Consider the following 21,484-nt stretch of genomic DNA (forward strand, 5'->3'; position numbering starts at 1 on the left):
TTCTCTGACTTATTTCACTTCGCATAATACTAACTCCATCCAAGCTGTTGTAAATGGCAAGATTTCCTTCTTTTTTATGGCTGAGTAATATTCCATTGACTGACCGACTTCACTTAGCATGATACTCACTAACTCCATCCAAGCTGTACATGGCAAGGTTTCTTCCCTTTTTACGGCTGAGTAATATTCCATTGCACACTTGCACGTTTGTGCACGTATGGTATATATAGAGAGACACCATATTTTCTTTATTATTTTATTTATTTTTTTTTCTAAAGATTTTATTTATTTATTTGACAGAGAGAGAAATCACAAGTAGATGGAGAGGCAGGCAGAGAGAGAGAGGGAAGCAGGCTCCCTGCCGAGCAGAGAGCCCACTGCGGGACTCGATCCCAGGACCCTGAGATCATGACCTGAGCCGAAGGCAGCGGCTTAACCCACTGAGCCACCCAGGCGCCCTATTATTTTAATACCCTGTGTTCTTTATCCCTTCATCCATTGCTGGACACTTAGATTGTTTCCATATTTTGGCTATCATAGAGAATGCTACAGTGAACGTGGAGGTGCAGATATCTTTTTAAGTTAGCATTTTCATTTTCTTCAGATAAACACCCAGAAGTGACATTGTTGGATTATGTGGTAATTCGACTTTGAATTTCTTGAGGAACCTGGATACTGGTTTTTGCAAGTGCTGCGCTCTGGTATTACCTGTCATTCTTCCTGCTGGATGTCACAGGGTGATTGCCTGTCCACCTGCTTCGTGGACCTTTTGCCCCCGCTGGGAGCCATGTGCTACTAGAGCATTAGGAGCGGCTTTGCCCTGCTCCCCTTTCCACCTGCGGGACTGTCTGCTGGAGGCTGGCCAGCGGGGCTCATCTTAGGTATTTGGCTGTAGTTCTCCACCAGAGCATGGCCAGAAAGCCATGAGATAGAAGTGGGGTGGAGGGTGGGGGAAAGGGAGGGAGAGAGGGAAGGAGGGAAGACGCCCTCTCGGGCAGCAGTAGCCACGCACCCTGTGGGAGCAGATGGCAGCAGAGGAGACGGCAGCTTCCCTCACGCTGGTCCGCTGCCAGGATCCCGCATACAGGCAGCCGGCGGGGTGCCTGGCACGGCTGGATCCATACTCAGGGCCTCGTGCGAGACGAAGGAGTTCCTTTTTCTGTTGCTTATTTAAAAGTGAATTTCCTCCCTGTCCTCTGAAAGTACCGAGTAATGGAGTCGTGCCGAGGTCCCAGGTGGGGCGGCGAGTCTGAAGGTCAGTCCTGCTCCTCAGGCTGCAAGTGCCCAGTGTGCTGGCCACCGAGGCCCGCTGGCAGAACAGGAGCCTGAGACGGGAAACGCTGTGGCTCTAAAACTCATTTGGGATTTTGGCACACCTCACAGATGACTTGCCTTTTCCCATGTGTTCCCTTGGCCAGCTTCTGTTGCTTCCATCCCGATCTGCTTATATAAGGCAGCATGTGGTACTGGGCCAGATGTTCATGGTATGTTTATAAATGCATGTGTTCCCCTTCGGGGCCAAAAAAATGCTCCTGACATAAGACATCCAAAATTTTTTGGCTTCTAAGACTCCTGGTATCTTTTTCTTTCATGATCTATTTAAATTCTTAAAATGAGGTTACTGCACTGTTTTATTCTTTGAATCCCTGTGCAGTGTCAAATAATAATTGATCTGTTGGTGTGGGCAGAAAGCTTCAGGATAAAGAATCTGCTGGACTTCCCTTATACTTAGATATTGGATCACCTGCTCTTCCAGTAATGCGAACCCCTTCCCTACGCAGAATCTTGGCTTTTGTCCATATATATTTTTAATCTTGGCTATTATAACAACATACCCCCTGGACCCAGGGGGTACAAAATGAGACTGAGTGAATGTACAGATGCCGCCTGACCAGAGAGAAAAGAGCAGAGAGGCCAAGCAAAACGCTGGCCCTTATTTGCAGGAGGTCTGGCAGGCCAGGTGTGAGGAAGCACCAAGGTGGTGCAGGCCTGGGGTCTGGTCGGACCGCACCCCTCTATCTAGCATGGGTGTGGGGACCCATGCGGGGACTGCCTCTGAAAGCAGGGAGCTGCTCCTTCTCCTCAGCTCCAGTGGAATCTTGGTGGTTGGAAGCAGACTGATGTGATTCTACACATACTGGGCAAGCTGGATCCCCTGGCTCCCACACGTGGCCACAAAACCAGGTGAAGGAAGTTGAAATTCCACCTCAGAGATGACAGAGCTGGTGGGGCCCCTCCATGCAGATGAGGATACCCGAAGCCATGATGTGTGAGGCACGTTGCTGTATTCCATCCTGTGGACAGTGACTTAGAAGCAGAGCTCTAAGAGCCAAGAGGCCTGATTTTCAGCCTGCTGGTAATTCCTTGAATCATCTTGGTGCTCTGCCTCATTATGGAGCCATTCTGATGTGTTTAAAAGGGTATCATCCCATGATAAAAATGCAGATGGCGGGGCACCTGGGTGGCTCAGTGGATTAAGCCGCTGCCTTTGGCTCAGGTCATGATCTCAGTGTCCTGGGATCGAGCCCCACATCGGGCTCTTTGCTCAGCGGGAGCCTGCTTCTCTCTCTCTCTCTCTCTCTGCTTGACTCTCCGCCTACTTGTGATTTCTCTCTCTGTCAAATAAATAAATAAAATCTTTAAAAAAAAATGCAGATGGCAAGAATAAATCAAATGTATGATCTCACATATATGTGGACTATACAAGCAAACAGAACAAAATGGTCCTGAGCTCATAGACGCAGAGAACAAATCGGCGGGTGCCGGATGTGGGGATGGGGAGGGAGGTGCAAAATAGGCGAATGCAGTCAGAAGGTCCAAGTTTCCAGTTATAAAATAAGTAAGTCATGGAGGTATATTGTTCAACATGTTGATTCTAATTAATAATACTGTACTGTATATTTGAAACTTGCTAACAGAATAGATCTTAAAAGTTACCATCAGGAGAAGAAAAGTTTGTAACTGTGTCTAGTGACAGAAGTGAACTAGACTTACTGTGGTAATCATTCCCTAATATCTACAGATATCAGGTTATTTTGTTGTACTCCTGAAACTAATGTTATATGTCAGTTTTAACCTCAATTAAAAAAAACACATTATAGGCTTTTTCATTTCTAATCATAATTAGTGGTAAAGAAGTGCACATTTATACTTTACATAGATTTGAATTCAAATCTAGGTTATAAGAAAGATCTTTTTTTGCTGTGAACCTTCTTTTGACTTAGAGAGTGATTGATTATATAGATCACAGATTCAAATAATGTTAGCTGCAATTTGCTGTGGTTGACACCAATAATAATTGTTCCCAGGATGAGGTAGGTACTGGACCCTAAGGCCAAATAGCAAAGGTCAGGCTTAGAAGATCAGCACTCCATGTAAAGTCACTGCTCCTCAGGAGAGACCTGTGGTCAGCGACTTGATCCCCTGGAGGGGGAGTTCTTCATCCAAAGGAGTAAAGGACAAACGGGATGAAAGTCTTCCTTTATGGTTTCAAAGTTTTGTATTATTTTATATAAAATGAAATATAAAGCCATCTTTGTTACCTTCTTTGGAAATAGTTTACAATCTTTAATGTCTTGTGATTTATCAAGAAGGTTTTTAGGTAAAGCTTATCTTTGTCACACAGACACCCAGAAGAAGATTCAGCTCAAAAAGAGGGAGAGCAGATTTTTGGCAATATAGCCTAGTATAACCTCTCACTTGGGATGACTTCCATGTATATACCTGTTAGTGTGAAAATAAGTTCTTCTCTTCACATCAAACTTTCTGCCTCTTCTGTTAGAGAATATTTTGGAATCTTAATCTCAGAAATCTGTAAGAGTTGACTCATACACATTTTGTGGGTGTTTAAGAATGTCAGCTTTAGGAGGAGCAAACATGCACTTGTAGGAACAGATCCTTGCTTGTTCAGAGGTCAGGCTAGGGATCCAAGTACAACCTGTGCTAAGGATCTTTCTGCACCAGCTTGAATAGGCTGAAGCAAGAAGTGTGAGAACCACTGGCCAAAGGTATGAAATGTCCATTTATATAGTTAAATCAAATAACAATGTTTTGCTTAATTTAGTAATTTATTTTATGCAGTTATTCAATGCCAAAGAATTAAGATAACATTTAAAGGAAACATTGCTGCCTGTAATTCTTACTGTGTGATCGAGCAGGTTTTTCTGAGTCTTAATGCCTTGAAGTCATGACTGTGGTTACTAGGATTGTACAGTATAATACATGTAAGGTAAAGCAGGGGGTTTAATGAGGTGAAAGTTCATCTAATAATCTGTAGGATGTTGGAGACCGGAGGATGAGAGTTTAAAGATGGGATAGTTTTACATCTCAAGTGAAGTGGTATTTATTGATGGTTAAAATAAGATGGTCTCTAGCCTCAAAGGCATTATAACCTGGTGTGAAGGATTTGTAAACAGTCCCGGCTCAGTGGGTTAAGCCTCTGCCTTCAGCTCAGGTCATGATCTCAGGGTCCTGGGATCGAGTCCCGCAGTGGGCTCTCTGCTCCGCAGGGAGCTTGCTTTCCCCTCTCTCTCTGTCTGCCTGCCTCTATGCCTACTTGTGATCTCTCTGTGTCAAATAAATAAATAAATACTCTTAAAAATAAAAAAAAATTTAAAAAAAGAAGAAGAGTGAACTGTAGATAGAAATATAACCACATCTGGTCATGCATACTGTGATGTGCATGGGGTATGCAGCACAGACCCTGTCTTAGAGCTTGGAAGTGTCAGTGCTAGGATTTGAACCTAGGCAGTCTGGCTCTGAAGTGTAAGCTCTTGACCATTACAGGAGGTTCAGACGTTTCTTCTTCATAGCTATCAATCACAAGTGTTAGGGAGTGATTAAAAACCATGTCTTTTTGTACTAAAGGAAAAGAAAGCCTGGCTTTGAACAAGGCCATTTGAAGGGTGGACACCAGCCATCTGTAATGAGTCATTTGAGTTAGGTGCCAAAATGCCTTTCTTCCATAATTTCTGCCTTTAAAGGACTTTGATATCTATTCACAGTGATTTTTTTGGTAAAGCTTACTTTCTTACTAAAAGATTCATCAAAGTGATATCAATGATAAGTAGTTTATCAAATGAAAATTTTCTTCATTTTGTGACAAGTTTGGTGCCAAAATGTTCTTGGGGGGGCAGGCTGGGGGAGTAGAGAACCTGTAGTTTGCAGAATCCTAAAACTGCAGTTCATTTCTCACCATGCCTTTAGGGGTGTGTGTGTGTGTGTGTGTGTGTGTGTTGGCATTCTCATGACAAAACTTTTGGAGAGGGGATGATACTGGAAGTGGGCAGTGGTTTCTACTGGTTTTAGGTAGTGTTATGAGGAAATCAAGTTCTGTTACAGGGGCCTTTCACTCAGCATTTCTAGCTTGAACAATGAAAAGAAGTACATTGAGTATTTACTTGTTTCTGGAGCCTTAGCCAGGCATCTTGGGAATTTGCTGCTTTGTGGACATTTGTCCATCTCTGTCTTCTGTATCCAGTTTGCCCTCACATTATGGGCAGTCAGAAGAAAAAGAGGGTGTGCAGCATGTATATGTTCCAGAGGATAACAGTTGTGTCTCTACCACTCAGCAAGAGGGATAAGGACACCCCCCAGATGTCCTTTCTCCATTACTCCCAACTGCTATCCTGTATCTCATCGTTGTTATTCTCTTGCTTCACTGTATGTGGGTTTGTTTTGTTTTGTTTTTGCCATATATGCCTGTATCCCTTAGCAGTACTTTGAGGAATACACAAGTTTAATTTTGTGACTTTTTGACTTTTATAAAAATGGGCAGATTCTTTAGGCAAGAAGACATAAAACTAAACTTTATTTTTATTTCTGGTTGTGCCAGTGAAAGATAGGACACCATTCCTAAACCTCAGCTTTGTTTTGAAATAGGCCTGTTTGTCAACAGTTCGATGCCTGGCCAAGCCATTAGGAGCATACTAGGGGACGACTGCTGATGCTCCCTTGTTTCCCTGATATGGGGGGCGGGGTGCTATAGCATGGCACGGAGCATCGTTGCTTCGTAAATATTTTTGAGCAAACGGCTGACTTAGAATAGCAAGATCAGTGAACTTCACTTACGATAACTTGCATGTAGTTGTTTTTGATACCTCTTTGTGCAACGGAACTGAACATGTTAAGTCCTCACTGGGAAAGATACATTCCAGTGAAGTGTTTGTACCTCCATCTGATTGTTCTGTGAGGAGTAGCTACCTCTGTTGCAAGAAATTCCGTTAGCCCTGGCCCTCTGGGCGTTGAATGGAGTTGGAATGACCAGTCAGTCTCAAGTGCTTGTTGAGTGTCTGTTTTGAATAGGTGCGGCAGAAACACTGGTGTACCAGATGGATGTGATTACCAGCTGTATGGTGGGGAAGACTGGCAAGATAAATGAAATACGAACCTGAGTGCTACAGAGTGGGAGAACAGGAGCGCGCGCGCGCGTGTGTGTGTGTGTGTGTGTGTGTGTGTGTAGGGCTAATGTCATTTGGGGAAGTTGAAGAGGGAAGAGAGACCTGGGGCTGGAGAATAGAGGTAGAGTGGGGTGTTGCACATGGGTGAAGGGAGAAAGGCTACCAGGCTATAGACGTAGGCACAGGTCAGGTCTCGGAAGGACTTAGAAGCCACCAAATGGACAGTAGTAGATCAAACCCCACTGATGCCTGTTAAGAAGGGTTGCAACATGGTCAGCTGTGCAAGTTGGTCCCCTCTGGCTGCAGGTGGGAAATGGTGGCATGAGGGTGTGGGATATGGGAGAAGAGTAATGTTAGGTGGGAGCTACTGATTATTAAATCCTGTCTTTTGATCAAAGCCTAGCCTTACAGGGAAATAAAATCAGTTTGAGATTTATACCGGAGGCAAAGTGACATTTAGAATCTCAGTAACCACGGCCGTGGGTGGCTCAGTGGATTAAAGCCTCTGCCTTTGGCTCAGGTCACAATCCCAGTGTCTTGGGATTGAGCCCTGCGTTGGGCTCTCTGCTCAGCAAGGAGCCTGTTTCCCTCCTCTCACTCTGCCTGACCCTCTGCCTACCTGTGATTTCTGTCAAATAAATAAATAAAATCTTTAAAAAAAAAAAAAAGAATTTCAGTAACCTAATTATGAGCTATCTCTTTATAGCTGTTTATTTTCCAAGGTTAATATGGAGTCCTGTGGTTAAACCTCTTCGTTCTATCTCCATCTCTGCATGTATCGTGCACGGATTGCTAAGAACAGAGTGCTCTGGCTATTGCAGAATGGTTCCTTTCCCCTCCAGTGGAAGCTTGAGGGGATTTTTCTCCAGTATTGATGACTGTGGGATCCTGGTGGAGCTCCTGGATGTAAATCTCACAATCTTGTGGGGGCCCCTTAGGTTTTCCTGCCTAGCTCTGGTTCCCGAGGTGGCTTCCATTTGTGGGTCTCTGCTCGGGTAATATGTGGCTCCTGTATCTGTCTGTCTGCCCCTCAAATCTGGGAGCAGTGGTTTGCCTTGTGTCCTCCCTTTTCTTCCTCCATCCAAGAAGAGTGGCTTATTTTTCAGTCTATTCAATTTTTTCTTCTTTTGAGGACAGAGCGGCTGTTTCCAAGCTCCTTACATGCACTCCAGCACACACACTTGTTAAATAATGATTTCTCTGTGACTCTTCCACTTCTCTCCTAATCAGTAAGCTTCTCGAAGTTATTGTTATATCTGTATCTGTAGTGCCTCCCATGGTGCCTGGCACGTAGTGGACGCACAGAAAATTTTGGTTGGTGACTGGTGTGTGTTCCTGAGGAGGAGAATCTTGGCTTGTGGTTCTGAGTGATTGGAGTGACTGGGGTGGACTTTGGTAAACTGGGGGGTCTCTTATAGGGTGCTGGCAGGCTTACTGCACAGCTGATTGGGTGTCTTTGACACCAAACACACGTGATATAATTGTCCTTGTGTTGGCACTTTATGGGTTGGTTATTGAAAAAGTACATGCTAAAGAGAGAGAAGACATATTCAGATGAAATTAAAAAGACCTCATTTGCTTTTGCTTAAAGTATTAATAGCAGTTGAGGTATGGTCCCATAAGACTTCATTCCAGTGGTGGACTAAAGTTGATTATTGGACTAAAGTTGGACTAAAGTTGGTTATCTTGAAATTTTAATCCTTGCCTTTGTTAAAACAAACCTCTTTGTCTCCAGTGTCTAGAACTAGGGGAGTCTTACTGGCTTTCTGCAGTTCTGGGCTAGTATTTTCAGGGATAACCTTTCAGCGTTCAGTGGTGAATTAGCTGGCAGATTCTGCCTTTGAACAGCTTCATTTAGTTTGTGACCCATCACCCATTTCTGTTTCATAATTTCATACATTTGTATGGAATGTTACTGGCAAAGTCAGAGGCTGTATAACTTAATTGTGATAACTGTTACTTAATTTTTCTGCCCAACAGAGTGAAATTCTATAAAATTTGGCTGTTGGAATAAATAAAAATCTCGAAATTGAAAATATATATATTTGAATATATATATGAATATACATATATATTTGAAATTAAAAATATATATTTCTTAAAGTTACCAAGATTATTTTACTTTAATTTATATTTAGTAGTAATTGAGTGAAATAGGTTAAGGTGCCCAAAATTTATATTGTTGCAAAATAGGTGGAATGTTGATTTTTCTAATGTATTTAATATAGAAGATGATCATATGTATCTATACATATACACATAATTTTGTAATATATACCATCTTGTAATCTGATGCTTTGTCTTTTCCTTTCTGAGGAAAATTCTTCCAAATGTGGCCTTAATTACTTCTATTCTATTCAGTCTTACAAAATACATGATGGATTTTCTTTTTGGTTGTTATGAAGCCTATAAAACTCAAAGCTGTTGGCCTGTTTTTGGCACTCTCGATGTATTGTTTATTTTTGCAAACGTCCTGGTGGTTTATGACTTAGTGTGTATGCACACTAAGGATTCAGAAGCTCTGTAAGACTATGTGTGTCCACAGCCTTTCTTTGGAATACTGCTTGACAAATTGGAGTGGGTATGTGTGTTATCCAAACATGCTAGCATTAGCATTTAACCATACTGCTTTCTCTTCCAAGCAAACTGGACAAGGGCAGATGAAGGTCCCGGTTTTTGGATGGGAGCCCCTGTCTTCTGACCAAGTGCTTTATCTAGTTTGCTGTCCTAGTGAGTTCTTCATAGTGAGGTCTTCATTCAGATGCAGATAGACCCTTAGGTCAGTCTTGCTTTGGCTTTTGACCTTTCCAGGTTTTCATTCAGATGGGGATTAAGAGGTGGGGTAGAAATTTGACTTTGTATCAGATTAGTTGAAGTGTCCTCGGTCCTGCTCCAGAGAAGATCTACGGTTGCCAAAAATAGTTGGAACAGTATTTTGCACTTAGCGCTTTCTCTTACTTAGTAAATTGGATTCAGATGACCCTGGAAGTCTTCCGCAGACTTATTTTAAACTTGTGTTTGTTGGGTTAACTCAAGGTAATGTGGGTAGGCTGGGTCTGAGGGCCCAAAGGGGGTCCTGCCAGAGCAGCCAAGAGGGTTTTGGACTTAGTGCAGCAGAGAAACCAAAGGGGAGCTGGTAGGAAGTGAGAGAGCAGAGTTTACTGAGGATTTAGAGAGTGTCTGAGAGACTCCGAAAGGAAAAAGAGAATGAGTCTCCTCTTTGCTTGGGGTCTCGGGTTTCTGTTGAGGATGGTGGTCTTGGTCCTCTCAGGCATCTGGGACCTGGATGAAACAAAGGTTGAGTGCTTAGGTGACCTCTGTAAGTCACTTTCTCCCTGGAGCCAGGAGTCTTGAGGTCAAGGGGTCTAGAGTCAGGGATCTTGGAAAACCTTCGTGACAGTCCTGCCCAGTCTGCCCAGTCACTCTGTAGATGTTATGTTAAACCTACTGTGCTGAACGACTTCAGAGAAGTAATTAACTCCTCGACCTTTACAAGGAGCACATACCTTAAGACCTGTGTAAGGCAGTGGTCTCTTGGAGGTCCTAGGAAGAATAGAGGTAGCGAAAAAGCAGTCCTTTCTGGGGTCCTTTCAGTTTCCCTGTCTCAAAGGTGCTCTCTCAAGTGGCAGAATGCTGTCGAATGTCACTTCTGCTTTAGTGTGGTCCCTTGTCTCCTGCTTGGATTATGGTCATAGGCGCCTTTGCTTTCACCATGCCAGCCCAGTCCAGGTGTCACACCGTTGTAGGCATGTCACCTGTGTCCTCACGTAAGGACTTGTATTTAATTTAATGCTCTGCTTTTGCCATTTAGAGATTTTAAATGTTTTAACAGGGAGGCTCCATATTTTCATTTTGCACTGGGCCCTGTAGATGAAGTAGCTGGTTTTGGCTGTGGGAATGGCATTTCTAAAACTATGTACTAGGAAAAAAAAAAAAATCTTTCAGAGTCCATACTCCTTATCCTGCTTGTCTAGCGCGTGCTCTCTCTCTCTCTCCTGCTATGCTAAGTCCCTCCAGGTCCACCAGGCAGCCCTTTGCTTCTGCATTATTGGCTCCTAGTGTTTCCTTCTCCTCATTTCCCATACTCGACCCGGTTCATCTCTGTACATAGTTTAAAATACTGATGAAATAAGATTGAACTGTGAAACCTGATGTGGCCATCTCAAGTAATACAGAGTCATACCTTGTCTCCTGTCTCCCTTGAAAAAGTTGATACCTAGCAAAGTAGAGCCGTATTTGATCTTGGGATCATGTTTCTGTAATAGATGTATGGAAAGATGGGATCGATTTGTGGGGGGGGGGGGTTCACCCATCAACTTCAAAGTGTTTGTTCATTCATTCATTCATGCAACAAATTGTGATGAAGTATCTCATACATACCAGACTATATACTAAGTACTGAGTATATGGTATTGAATAGAGTATTTCATTTTTTCTAAATGAGTTAATAATATTCTGGTTGGGGGAGATAGAATTTAAAAATACATCAATATATAATAGGTATGATGTGGAGTTCTAGAAAACGGTGCAAAGTAGGGTAAGAGACTAGAGGATGATGGGGGAATATCTTTGTCCCTGTGCTGTTTAGATAGGGTGGAAGGCCTGTTTGAGGTGATGCTTAGAGATCTGAATGAAGTGAGGTGTTGATCGATGTGAAATTCTGGGGGAAGGGTTTGAAAAGTCCCTACGTAAGCACATACTTGTGATCATCCAAAAACTAGGAGGAGGCTGGTGTGGCTGGAGTAGAATGGGCAATGGAGAGAGAAGTAGGAGGTGGGGTCAGTGAATGAGGGCCTGATTACCCCGGGCCCTGTGGATCAAGGTGAGGATTTAGGCTTATACTCCCAATGAGAGGGGAAGCCACTGGAGTATTTCAGTTCGTCTGCATTTTAAAAGGCTCACTGTAGGGGGCGCCTGGCTGACACATTTGGTGAAATATCCAAGTTTTGATCTCGGGGTTGTCAGTTCCAGCCCCACACTGGGTGTAGAGATTACTATAAAATAATAATTTAAAAAAAATTTTTTTAAAGGCTCACTCTAGCTGTCATATTTACGCCAAAGATCCATTTCAGATGCTACTGAGAAGTGAACCAAGCTAAGAATTGAGAATTGACTGTTGAAGTAATATGATTCTTTTGGTTGACTTATATGCAAAAGACCACAAAAGCAGTCTTTTAGTTTTGTAGCAGGTTGAGGATTGCTATAAGTTAAAGGACCTACTTTGATCTTAGCTATGAGATCCTTTGTCTATTGAATCTTTGGCCAGTTGTCTGTTCTTCATTATGTAAAGGACACTATGTGTCGTCGCTTTGTTCTTTGAGCTCTGATTTTTCTTTTTTTTTTTAATTTTTAAAAATTAATGTGTTTATTTTTAGATTTTATTTATTTATTTGACAGAGAGAGAGAGAGTACAAGTAGAGGGAGAAGAAGGAGCAGACTCTCTGCTGAGCAGGGAGCCAGATGTGGGGTCTATCCCAGGACTCTGGGAACATGGCCTGAGCTCAAGGTAGACACTAACCGACTGAGCCACTCAGGCACCCTTTTTAATTTTTTATTCCTTAAAGATTTTTTTTATTTGCTTTGAGAGAGAGAGAGTGAGAGGGAGAGAGAATCTGAAGCAATCTCTGCACTGAGCGTAAAGACCAATGCAGGGCACCATCCCACAGCTGTGAGATCCTGATCTGAGCTGAAACCAAGAGTCAGACACTTAACAATCTGAGCCCCTCAGGCGCCTCTGAGCTCTGATTTTGACTAAGCTTTGCCCTCCTGTTAACCACCATGGCCATCTGGGGCCGTTGTTGACCTTTCTTTCCTCTCAGTGACCTCGTGTGGTCTGCCGCCCTCCTCAGAGTTGGCGCATTTGTTCCCAGCAGTGACTGTTGCACTTTTATGTTTTAGTCTTTGTCTTGGAAGTGACAGATGCTGGAGAACTGTACTGGCAGGAACTTCCCGTTCAGTTTAGAAGGGAGAAGTCAAGAAAACCAACACAACTGGTGTTTGCTCTAAGATGACATCTGAGGAGGGTAGCGTTACTGCCGGAGGCAAGAAATACCAGGGCAGGAGCAGGGTAGGAAGGGAAAGGACGATTTGGACACCTTGAGGTGTCAGAGGGAGTATGTTTGGAGCCCTCTAGCAGACGTGGAGAGGCGTGAAGGGCACCTCTGGCATACAGTTCACTTGGTCTGTCACCCTGGAAGATGTATATTTTTTTTATTAAAATCAATCTTAAAGTTTGACAGGTGGGACTAGGAGCCGGCCTCTGGGGCTGGCCTGCCCATTGCAGAGTAGAACAGCACCAGACATTCTAGTTCCTCCAAGCATACGGTCTCACAGTGATTTTTCAGATACAAAGCATACATACCATACAGGTATAGCCAAGAGAAAAAGCGTATGTTCACACAAAAACCTGCGCATGAACAGTTGTTGTAGCACTGTTAATATTAGACAAAGGTGGGAATAGTGCCAGTGCCCGTTAAACAAAATATGGTATATCTATACAATGGAACAATAATGTCCTTGAAAACATTATGCTAAGTGAAGGAAACCAGACACACAATACCACATATTATATGATTCCATTTATATGAAATGTGCAGAATAGGCAAATCTGTAAAGGCAGAAAGTAGATTAGTTGCTGCTGTTGGGCTAGATAGAGGGAGGGGGAAATGGGGAGTGCTTGCTAATGGGTACAGGGTTTCTTTCTGGGGTGATAAAAAATGTTTTGAAATTAGGTAGTGGTGATGGTTGCACATTGAGAATGTATTAAAAATCACTGAGTTGTAGCTTTAAGGCAGTGAGTGTTTTGGTGTGTGAATTGTATCTCAGTAAAGCTGTCCTAAAAAAGATGGGTATTACTTCCTATCCGAAGGTGAAGATCTTAGGAGGATTTAAGGAAAAAACAGATAGAAAGTGCTAAAGCCCAGTGCCTGGTATAGCAGCTTACCTAGTATGCTGAGGTAGTATGTTACTTGGTTAATGATTGTTACTGTTACTCTGCATGAAAGTAACACTGTTTAAATATCAGTAGGGGGCAACTTTTATTCACTGCTCTTCTTGTACGATATTATCTATAACCCAGTATAGAGTCAATAAATAGTTGTTGAATGGATGTAAACATAGGCATGTTTAGCCACATTCCCCAATGTGGTTGTCTCCTGGCGTTTGTTTCCTTCAACATTCCTGAATCAGTGTCATTGGATCTGACTTTGAGATACTTTGTCCAGTAATCCAGTGCTATGGAGCTCTTCGCAGCCCATGTTTCAGTGCTGAAGTTGGAGTTAGGAGTGTAGACTCAGCCTGGGGAAGGAAAGGTTCTACTTTAAATTCACGGTGAAGGTGGGGACAGTGATTTTTGAGCTTTTTCCCCAGTAACATAATTGTGCTTTATGTCTTTACAAAAACATAACTGGCCTGTCAAGAATGTGATTCTTAGTGGTTTATTCTCTTTTCCAGTTCTCTGGAGAGTAGAGGACTTCATCTTGGTTTTTAAAAAAAAAAAAAATCAATTCTTAGAAATTTAACAGGTTTAAACTGATCATTTGTTCTGCTGAACCAACTCACGATTTCCTCATACAAAAAATGGTTATTTTAAAATATGATAGAAGCATTTTTTCTCTAATTTAAAAAAATTCATATCCTTTTATGAACTTGGCCCTCTAATAATAATGAGTTGCTTTTACAACTGTGTCAGCAAGGTGCCATTTATTTATATTGAGGTTCATGAAAAGAAGTAAACCTGCTTGTTATCCAGCATTCTTTCTAGAAGACCAGTGGGAATGTTTTCTTTGGTCCCTAAGGAATGGTTGTGCTTCCCAATGCTCCTTTAGTCTTCCATAAACCATGGCCCATGTCATGGGTCACATTTCCTTGTTGTCTGAGACTGTTAGGGAGCTCTTTGTCCACTTCGGGGCTCTCCTCTGGGAAGGTACCAGGACTTCTGGACTCCATCTTTCATTTCCTGCTTATATCTTCTCTGCTTCATTTATGCTCTTTTATCTGTATGTATCTTCAAAAACCACTTTTATAATCCTTTGGGAGACAAATGGGAGACAGGGCTGCTATTATTGAAACTAGTATTTTAAAAATTACCTCCAGAGCTTCTGCCTATAACTTTCCCTGCATTCTCACAGGGAAGAATGGGAGAGGAGGCAAAACTGTCAGAAAGGAGTCTGTAAGCTTTTTTTTTTTTTTTTTTTTTGCTAGAAGTTGGTGATATGGCAAAGCAGTCCATAGAGAAGGGTCTTTTGGTTCCCGATCATGTGATCACACGCCTCATGATGTCGGAGCTGGAGAGTAGACGCGGCCAGCACTGGCTACTAGACGGTGAGTTGAGCCCGCGGGTAAGCTGGACCTCTGCGGATAGCGGGTTACGCACACTCCCTTAACTTCTTAAGGGAGCGCTGCAAAATACTTTTTCTTCTCAATTTGCAGTCACTTACTTAAGCGTCTTCCAATTTGGTGACATGCTAGAATCCCACTGTGGTGAAGCTGTTCTGCTTCTGTGTCTCCAGACCGCCATCCCTAGAGCCACTGACCTGGAAGCAAATCATATAGAATTCCCATCATTCCCATTGTTCCAGTTTCGATGGTGCTGGTTGTTTCCGTCACTAAGTTGTCATAAGTCTAACTCCTCTTAAATCCAAGGTTCCCATGTTCATAATAGGCCACACAAATTAAAACCACGAGTTACCATTTTTTATTCGTTGGATTAAGAGAGATAGAAGATTTGAAAGTCTTTTATTGAGTGTGTAGGAAATAAATACTTTGAGAGTATGTAACGGGCAACCGTTGGAGGACAGTTGAGCAGTCTTTGTACTTCCTGACTCAGCAGTTCCGTGCCGTCTTTCTTCCTAAAGATGTATCATCAGAGTTGTGTATTTTCAGCATTATTTGTAAACAGCAAGACACTGGTAACAACCTAAGTATCCCATCATAGGAATGCCTCAAACGTTGGTATGTCTGTTAACCAAATAATGCATACCTCTTCATGGGCATGAATAGACCTGTAAGGTGCTGTTGCGTGAAGACGGCTGGCTGCAGGAGAGTGTATGTCATGTCCTCTGTTTATGTAAACACGGGAGGATGTTATGATGTTATTGTATACACAGAGAAATGCATGCATAGGCAGTCTTTGAAAGGATATAAAAATACCTGATACATCCTTTGATACTGTTTGATTTTTTTTTTTTTTTTTTTAACAGTAATACCTGGGGGCGCCTGGGTGGCTCAGTGGGTTAAGCCTCTGCCTTTGACTCAAGTCATGATCTCAGGGTCCTGGGAGTGAGTCCCGCATCAGGCTCTCTGCTCAGCAGGGAGTCTGCTTCCTCCTCTCTCTCTGCCTGCCTCTCTACCTACTTGTGATCTCTCTCTGTCAAATAAATAAATAAAATCTTTAAAAAAAAAAATAAAAAACAGTAATACCTGGACCTGATTTAAAGACTCAGTTTAGTGGTTCCTGAGCTTTTTAGGCGTCTGGGCCTCTAGATGACAGCTGTGATATTTCCCCTAGGAAAGGCGTGCGGACATTCACACATAACACATTGCACAGTTTTATTCTTCGTGAAGCTGAAATTAAGAATCTCCTACTTTAAGTTTGCCCATTATTAAAGGAGAAAAAATGGATTGGATGGATTATTTGTCTTGTTCTTAAATAGCAAGATTCCTTGATATGATGAAAATAGAAACTTGATGAACATGCTATTTCCTAGGAGCACAGAATGGCAGATAGTGAGGTTTATCTGTAAGCATCTTCTTTCCATTGCAGAGCAGTTGTTTTTAATTCCCACAAGGCACTCAATCCTATCTTAATTTGGTGAAACTGAAGCTTCAGCAAGTTGCGACAGGTGAAACCTTGGTGTTTGCCAGCCCCAGGGAAGCCAGAGGCATTATCCTTAAACTGATTGCCTCTGTTTCTCTTAAAGTCTGGAGCCATGAATGTTCACAATGACTAAAATGGTAGGAGGTAGGTTTTTTATATCAGTGTTTCTCAAAGTATGTAATGTGGAGTGTTAGTAATTTCTAGATAAGAAAACAGACCTTGTGTCAAATTGAATATTAAAAATGGCTAGCATTTATTGAGTATTTGCTGTGTGCAGGCATTGTTCTGAACATCTGATACTTCTTGTTTATTCAGTCCCTACAATAACCATATGAAGTAGATACCATTAATCCCCATTTCATAGATGAGAAAACAGAGGCTTTAGGTAACTGCCCAAAGGTAGTAAGTGTCAAAGTTAGACACATTTTTTTTTTACTTAACTGTAAGATGACAGTGCTGTTTAGCTCTTCACAGAGGGAGACATCATGAGGCATCTTCCGCATTGATTTGATCTTAGAATCCTCCCCCTTATTCCCAACACCCACCAAGACCCTGCAGGATTTGCTCTGTGGAACGTTCTTTGTGAAAAGTGTTTTTTAACATATATTCCTCACTTTGTAGGTATTCTGAAAAGTTGGCTATAACGTGGATCGTATCTTTCTATAATTCGAATTTATTTTTTTAAAAGATTTTATTTATTTATTTGACAGAGAGAGAGCGATCACAAGTAGGCAGAGAGGCAGGCAGAGCGAGGGTTGGAAGCAGGCTCCCTGCTGAGCACGGAGCCTGATGCAGGGCTCAATCCCAGGACCCTAAGACCATGACCTGAGCCGAAGGCAGATGCTCTACCCACTGAGCCACCCAGGTGCCCCTAGAATTTGGATTTAGAAGTTTGGAACTTTGTTCTCATGGGACTGGAGGGAACCAGAAGAGAAAAGCTATTATGGCATATGGAGGGTCTGCTCTTAGTCGTTAGGCAGTAATGAATAAAGCTCCTGTTCTGTGTCAGAAACTGTTAGGTGCTATTGATACAATATGGATACATTGCTAGGACACTGTCCCCATTCCTCAAGGGGATTCTATCAGGTGTGTAAAATAGTAGTTACTGATAGCATAATGGAAGCATATATATGTGGTACCCTGCAGACTCAGAGAAGAAAATTCTATTCTAGCAGTGGGGGGAGGGATTGGAACAACTTTACAGAAGAGGAGAAGGAATAGAGGTTCCATAGGTTGATGAATGGGGTTGGAGGGCAGATACTCTCTGCCGAGGGGCAGGTGGACTGGGGAAGAGGAGAAGGATTACGTAGCTTAGTATTTTCCTGGGCCTGTAAGCAGAGACCGGCAGGGTTGAGAAGTCCCTGAGCGGATGGTGTTTGATTCCGTACAAAGATGCTAGAACTGGAAACTCTTGAAACTTTGAGAAGTTGTTGGGAGTTGGTGAGATTTGTTTTTCAGAAAGACTGTTCTGTTAGCCTTGAGGAGGGAGTAGGTGCTGGGACAGGGAGGAGCTGGAGACTAGAAGCCAAGTAAGAGACTTTTGGAATATTTGGACCAAGGGCAGGTTGAAAGCCTGGATTTGAGCAATGGCAGTGGGATGGAAAGGAGAGAATGGATTGAAGGGGAAGAACTGACAGGAGCTCTAATGATTGAGGTTAGCTGCTGCAGCCCTGGTGTTTTCTTTTATTGCCTTCAGATCTTTGAGCTTTTTGTGTCTTTCTTTTTTCTTTTTCTTTTTCTTGGTAAGATTTTATTTATTTATTTGACAGGCAGAGATCACAAGTAGGCAGAGAGAGAGGAGAGAGGAGGAAGCAGGCTCCCTGCTAAGCAGAGAGCCCAATGTGGGGCTCCATCCCAGGACCCCAGGATCATGACCTGAGCTGAAAGCAGAGGCTTTAACCCACTGAGCCACCTAAGTGCCCCTTTTTGTGTCTTTCTTGGCTGTCATCATCTTCCCTGCACTTCTCTAGGCCGAGTTAAATTCTCTACGTACTACACGTGGACTCCCACAAGGTAGTCCTACAATACTCGTTCTGTAGGGACCTGCCAGGATGCGTGAGCTTTGATGCTGCCACGTCTTGACTGGTTTAAATTCTTTCATTGTGAAGCTTGTCACCTTGTGAAGCAGACTTGGTATAAACTGAGAAATCTGTTTTTAAAAAGGATCATCTATGTGAAACTTCTTTGGCAAAGCAGTTAGTGTCTCATCACCATGAACCCGAGTTGGGTGGCAGACTGCCCGCTTGAATCCCATCTCTGCCATTTACTGCCGGTCAGTGACTTTGGGCAAATTTTCTTACCTCGGTGGGCCTGTCATTCCTCATTCTCTAACCAGCCTTAGAAAAGAGTCTGTAAGGATGACGTAAGTGAATATAATGTGATGTCCTTAGAAGAATGCCTGCCATAAAATAAGAGCTCTATAGACAAGATATTTTTTAATTATTATTTGTTCCACTTGATATACAGGTCCTGAATGTTTTTTCTTTTTGTAACTACATGAAGTGTCAAGTTCAGAAATAGTTTAAAAAAATACTGGGTGTGTGTGAAGTTGGAAGTCAGTGTCAGTTATGGAATGCTCCCTGTGCTCTGCTTTTGCCGTAACTTTCCTTCTCAGGGTGAAGAAGTGAATTTCTTTACATCACAGACCTGTTTTTAGCGAAGTGCGTCAGTATCCTTGCTGATTTCGTTTGTATCTTTCTCCTTGAGGCCCCATCTGGTCACTTTTTTCAGTTGTGATTTTCCTTTAAAGCTCTGGAATAAATCCACTTGGCAAAGTGAGGAGTGTTAGGAATGCCTCGTTCTGTGTTCAGCCTTCAACTCCTTATGCTACAGGCCACATGCTCCGCGGAGGACGTGCCTGTTGAGTGTACTAAAGGTGATTGAATGTGAAAAGGTCAAGAAAGGAATTCTGGATAACAGATGACTCATCATCTTGGTCCATATGTCTGTAGAGAGGCATCTGCAAATGGTGGGTGGAAACAAATAGAGCGGATGCAAGCCAAGGGAAGGCCGGAGGGTGGGGTGGGTGGATGGGGTGGCTGAGTGCTCTGTGGTTTGGTCAGCTATGGCCTTGCTAAAAATAGTTCCGCACTACTTTACCTTTGCAGTGTACCTTCCATCTGGGGAAGAAGCACTGCTTTATGTGTCCATACATACATACACACACACACACACACACACACACACACATACATACATATACGTGTGTGTGTGTGTGTGTGTGTGTTTTCTTTTTTTCCTCTTTTCCCCCTCTTTCTTTTATTTTTATTTTTTTTTATAATTTTTTTTTAATTTTTTTTTCAGTGTACCAGAATTCATGTTCCACACCCAGCGCTGCATGCAATCCGTGCCCTCCACAATACCCACTGCCAGGTTCACCCAACCTCCCACCCCCTGCCCCTTCAAAACCCTCAGATTGTTTTTCAGAGTCCATAGTCTCTCATGGTTCACCTCCCCTTCCAATTTCCCTCAACTCCCTTCTCCTCTCTATCTCCCCTTGTCCTCCATGCTATTTGTTATGCTCCACAAATAAGTGCAACCATATGATAATTGACTCTCTCTGCTTGACTTATTTCACTCAGCATAATCTCTTCCAGTCCCGTCCATGTTGCTACAAAAGTTGGGTATTCATCCTTTCTGATGGAGGCATAATACTCCATAGTGTATATGCACCACATCTTCCTTATCCATTCTTCCGTTGAAGGGCATCTAGGTTCTTTACACAGTTTGGCAACCGTGGCCATTGCTGCTATGAACATTTCTCCCCCTCTTTCTTTAATTTCCTTGGAAGTTTAATGTGTGAGAACAGTTCTAAAAAATAGTTTTCTTTAATTTCTAAGACAAATATTCTACTAGAAGAATGGAATGTGCTGTAAACCTTGTAATTTTATTATAAAACCATAGTTTTTGGTTTTGGGTTTTTTTTAAGTCTCACATAAAGAGAGTATTTACTGCTTACTAGGTGATCTTGAGATGAAATCATAGGTAGAAAACAGTAACCATCTCTTTAAAACATATATAAATTCTTCACTTTTTAAAAAAAGGACTGGCAGCTGGGTGGGGCTAGTGGGTAGAGGTGTTAGTAATAGAGTTTTTCATTTCTAAATGTGCCTGCCAACCTGTGTATTTAAACAGTAAACCTGCAAGTTCTCAGACTCAGTCCCAATTTATCTCCAGGTAACAAAATGTAACAGTTGTCTACCATATGATTTTAGGTGAGGTGTCAAAATATTTTAGATTTGCTGTCAGAGTTTGGTTTCATAAAAAGAAGCATTCAGTGTTGGCATTTTGAGTGGAATATAATTTAAACCCTTCATTGGAATAAAGGTCCCTTTGGAAGGAGAGTCGTCCTTTGGTCCATGGTGGTATGTTCCTGCTTGTGGTTCTGTGCAGCTTCCAACACGGACTGACTGCTGCTCTCTGTAGATAATTCCGGGATTTTTACATCTTATTTATTTATTTATCTTAAGCAGAGGGTCAGAGCTGCTTGAATGTGTGTAGTGTTTGTGTGTGTGTGTTTGTTTTCCCTGAGGGTTAAATGATCTCTGACCCATGCTGTTTCCAAGGTATGTCCTTATTCAGTCTTGGGTAAGCAAGTAAAAGGTGGGTGCTAGGGGACCAGACTATTGGTGGCCGTGTAGCCATAATAATCTTCTCCAAGATGAACATCCGTCAGGTTCTGTTTTAAAACAGACTTCACCTTTTTTTCTTTTTTATCATGTTCTTAGAAGAAGGAGTTACAATACCTGAGACCTATGTTTGGTTATACTTTCTAACATGCTTATTAAATATTCAGATATTCTTAAATGATACTAAACAGAATCGTCATATGGGTTGAGTAGCACAGGAAGAGACAATTGCTCAGCAAGGTTAGGTTATGCAGAGTCATGTTGGTGACACCTGACTTGAAATAGAGGACACTCTCCTCTTGTCATAGATACACCCTTACCCAAAGTAAAGCCTGTTCAGACTTCATGTCTAGCTATTGATTCCATTAAAGCTACTGTGTCCTCTTTGTTAATGATCGCAGGCGATTGTGCCAGCTGCTTTTGGTTCTAAGCATTCATAATTCTTCCTACAACTGAGCGTTTCTTGAGCGCCATCCTTGTGCGGGGCACTAACCAAGACCCCACAGCAGAGGAGCATAGTGGGCGGGACCTGCCATCATGGCATTTAGGATATGGTGGTGATCCTTCCCGGGCAGCGAGGATTGTCTTTGGTTTCTATGATTTACCTCCAGACTTTAAGAACTGTGTTTTTATCCTATGAC

The 21,484-nt window shown here is 42.5% G+C and overlaps 1 protein-coding gene across 5 annotated transcripts in view; it reads left to right on the forward strand.

The window, feature by feature from the left end:
* Positions 1-21,484, forward strand: part of AK4 (adenylate kinase 4) — a 67,505-nt gene that overhangs the window by 21,752 nt on the left and 24,269 nt on the right. For 4 of the 5 annotated variants that reach the window (XM_059374992.1, XM_059374993.1, XM_059374994.1 and 1 more), the window contains one exon: positions 14,601-14,720. The exons of the other annotated variant lie outside the window; for it this stretch is intronic. In XM_059374992.1, coding sequence (XP_059230975.1) covers positions 14,601-14,720 — 120 coding nt within the window. The remainder of the gene's footprint in view (positions 1-14,600; positions 14,721-21,484) is intronic. 5 annotated transcript variants of the gene reach the window in all.

This window comes from Mustela nigripes, chromosome 14, assembly GCF_022355385.1.
Source record: "Mustela nigripes isolate SB6536 chromosome 14, MUSNIG.SB6536, whole genome shotgun sequence".
Taxonomy (NCBI): domain Eukaryota; kingdom Metazoa; phylum Chordata; class Mammalia; order Carnivora; family Mustelidae; genus Mustela; species Mustela nigripes.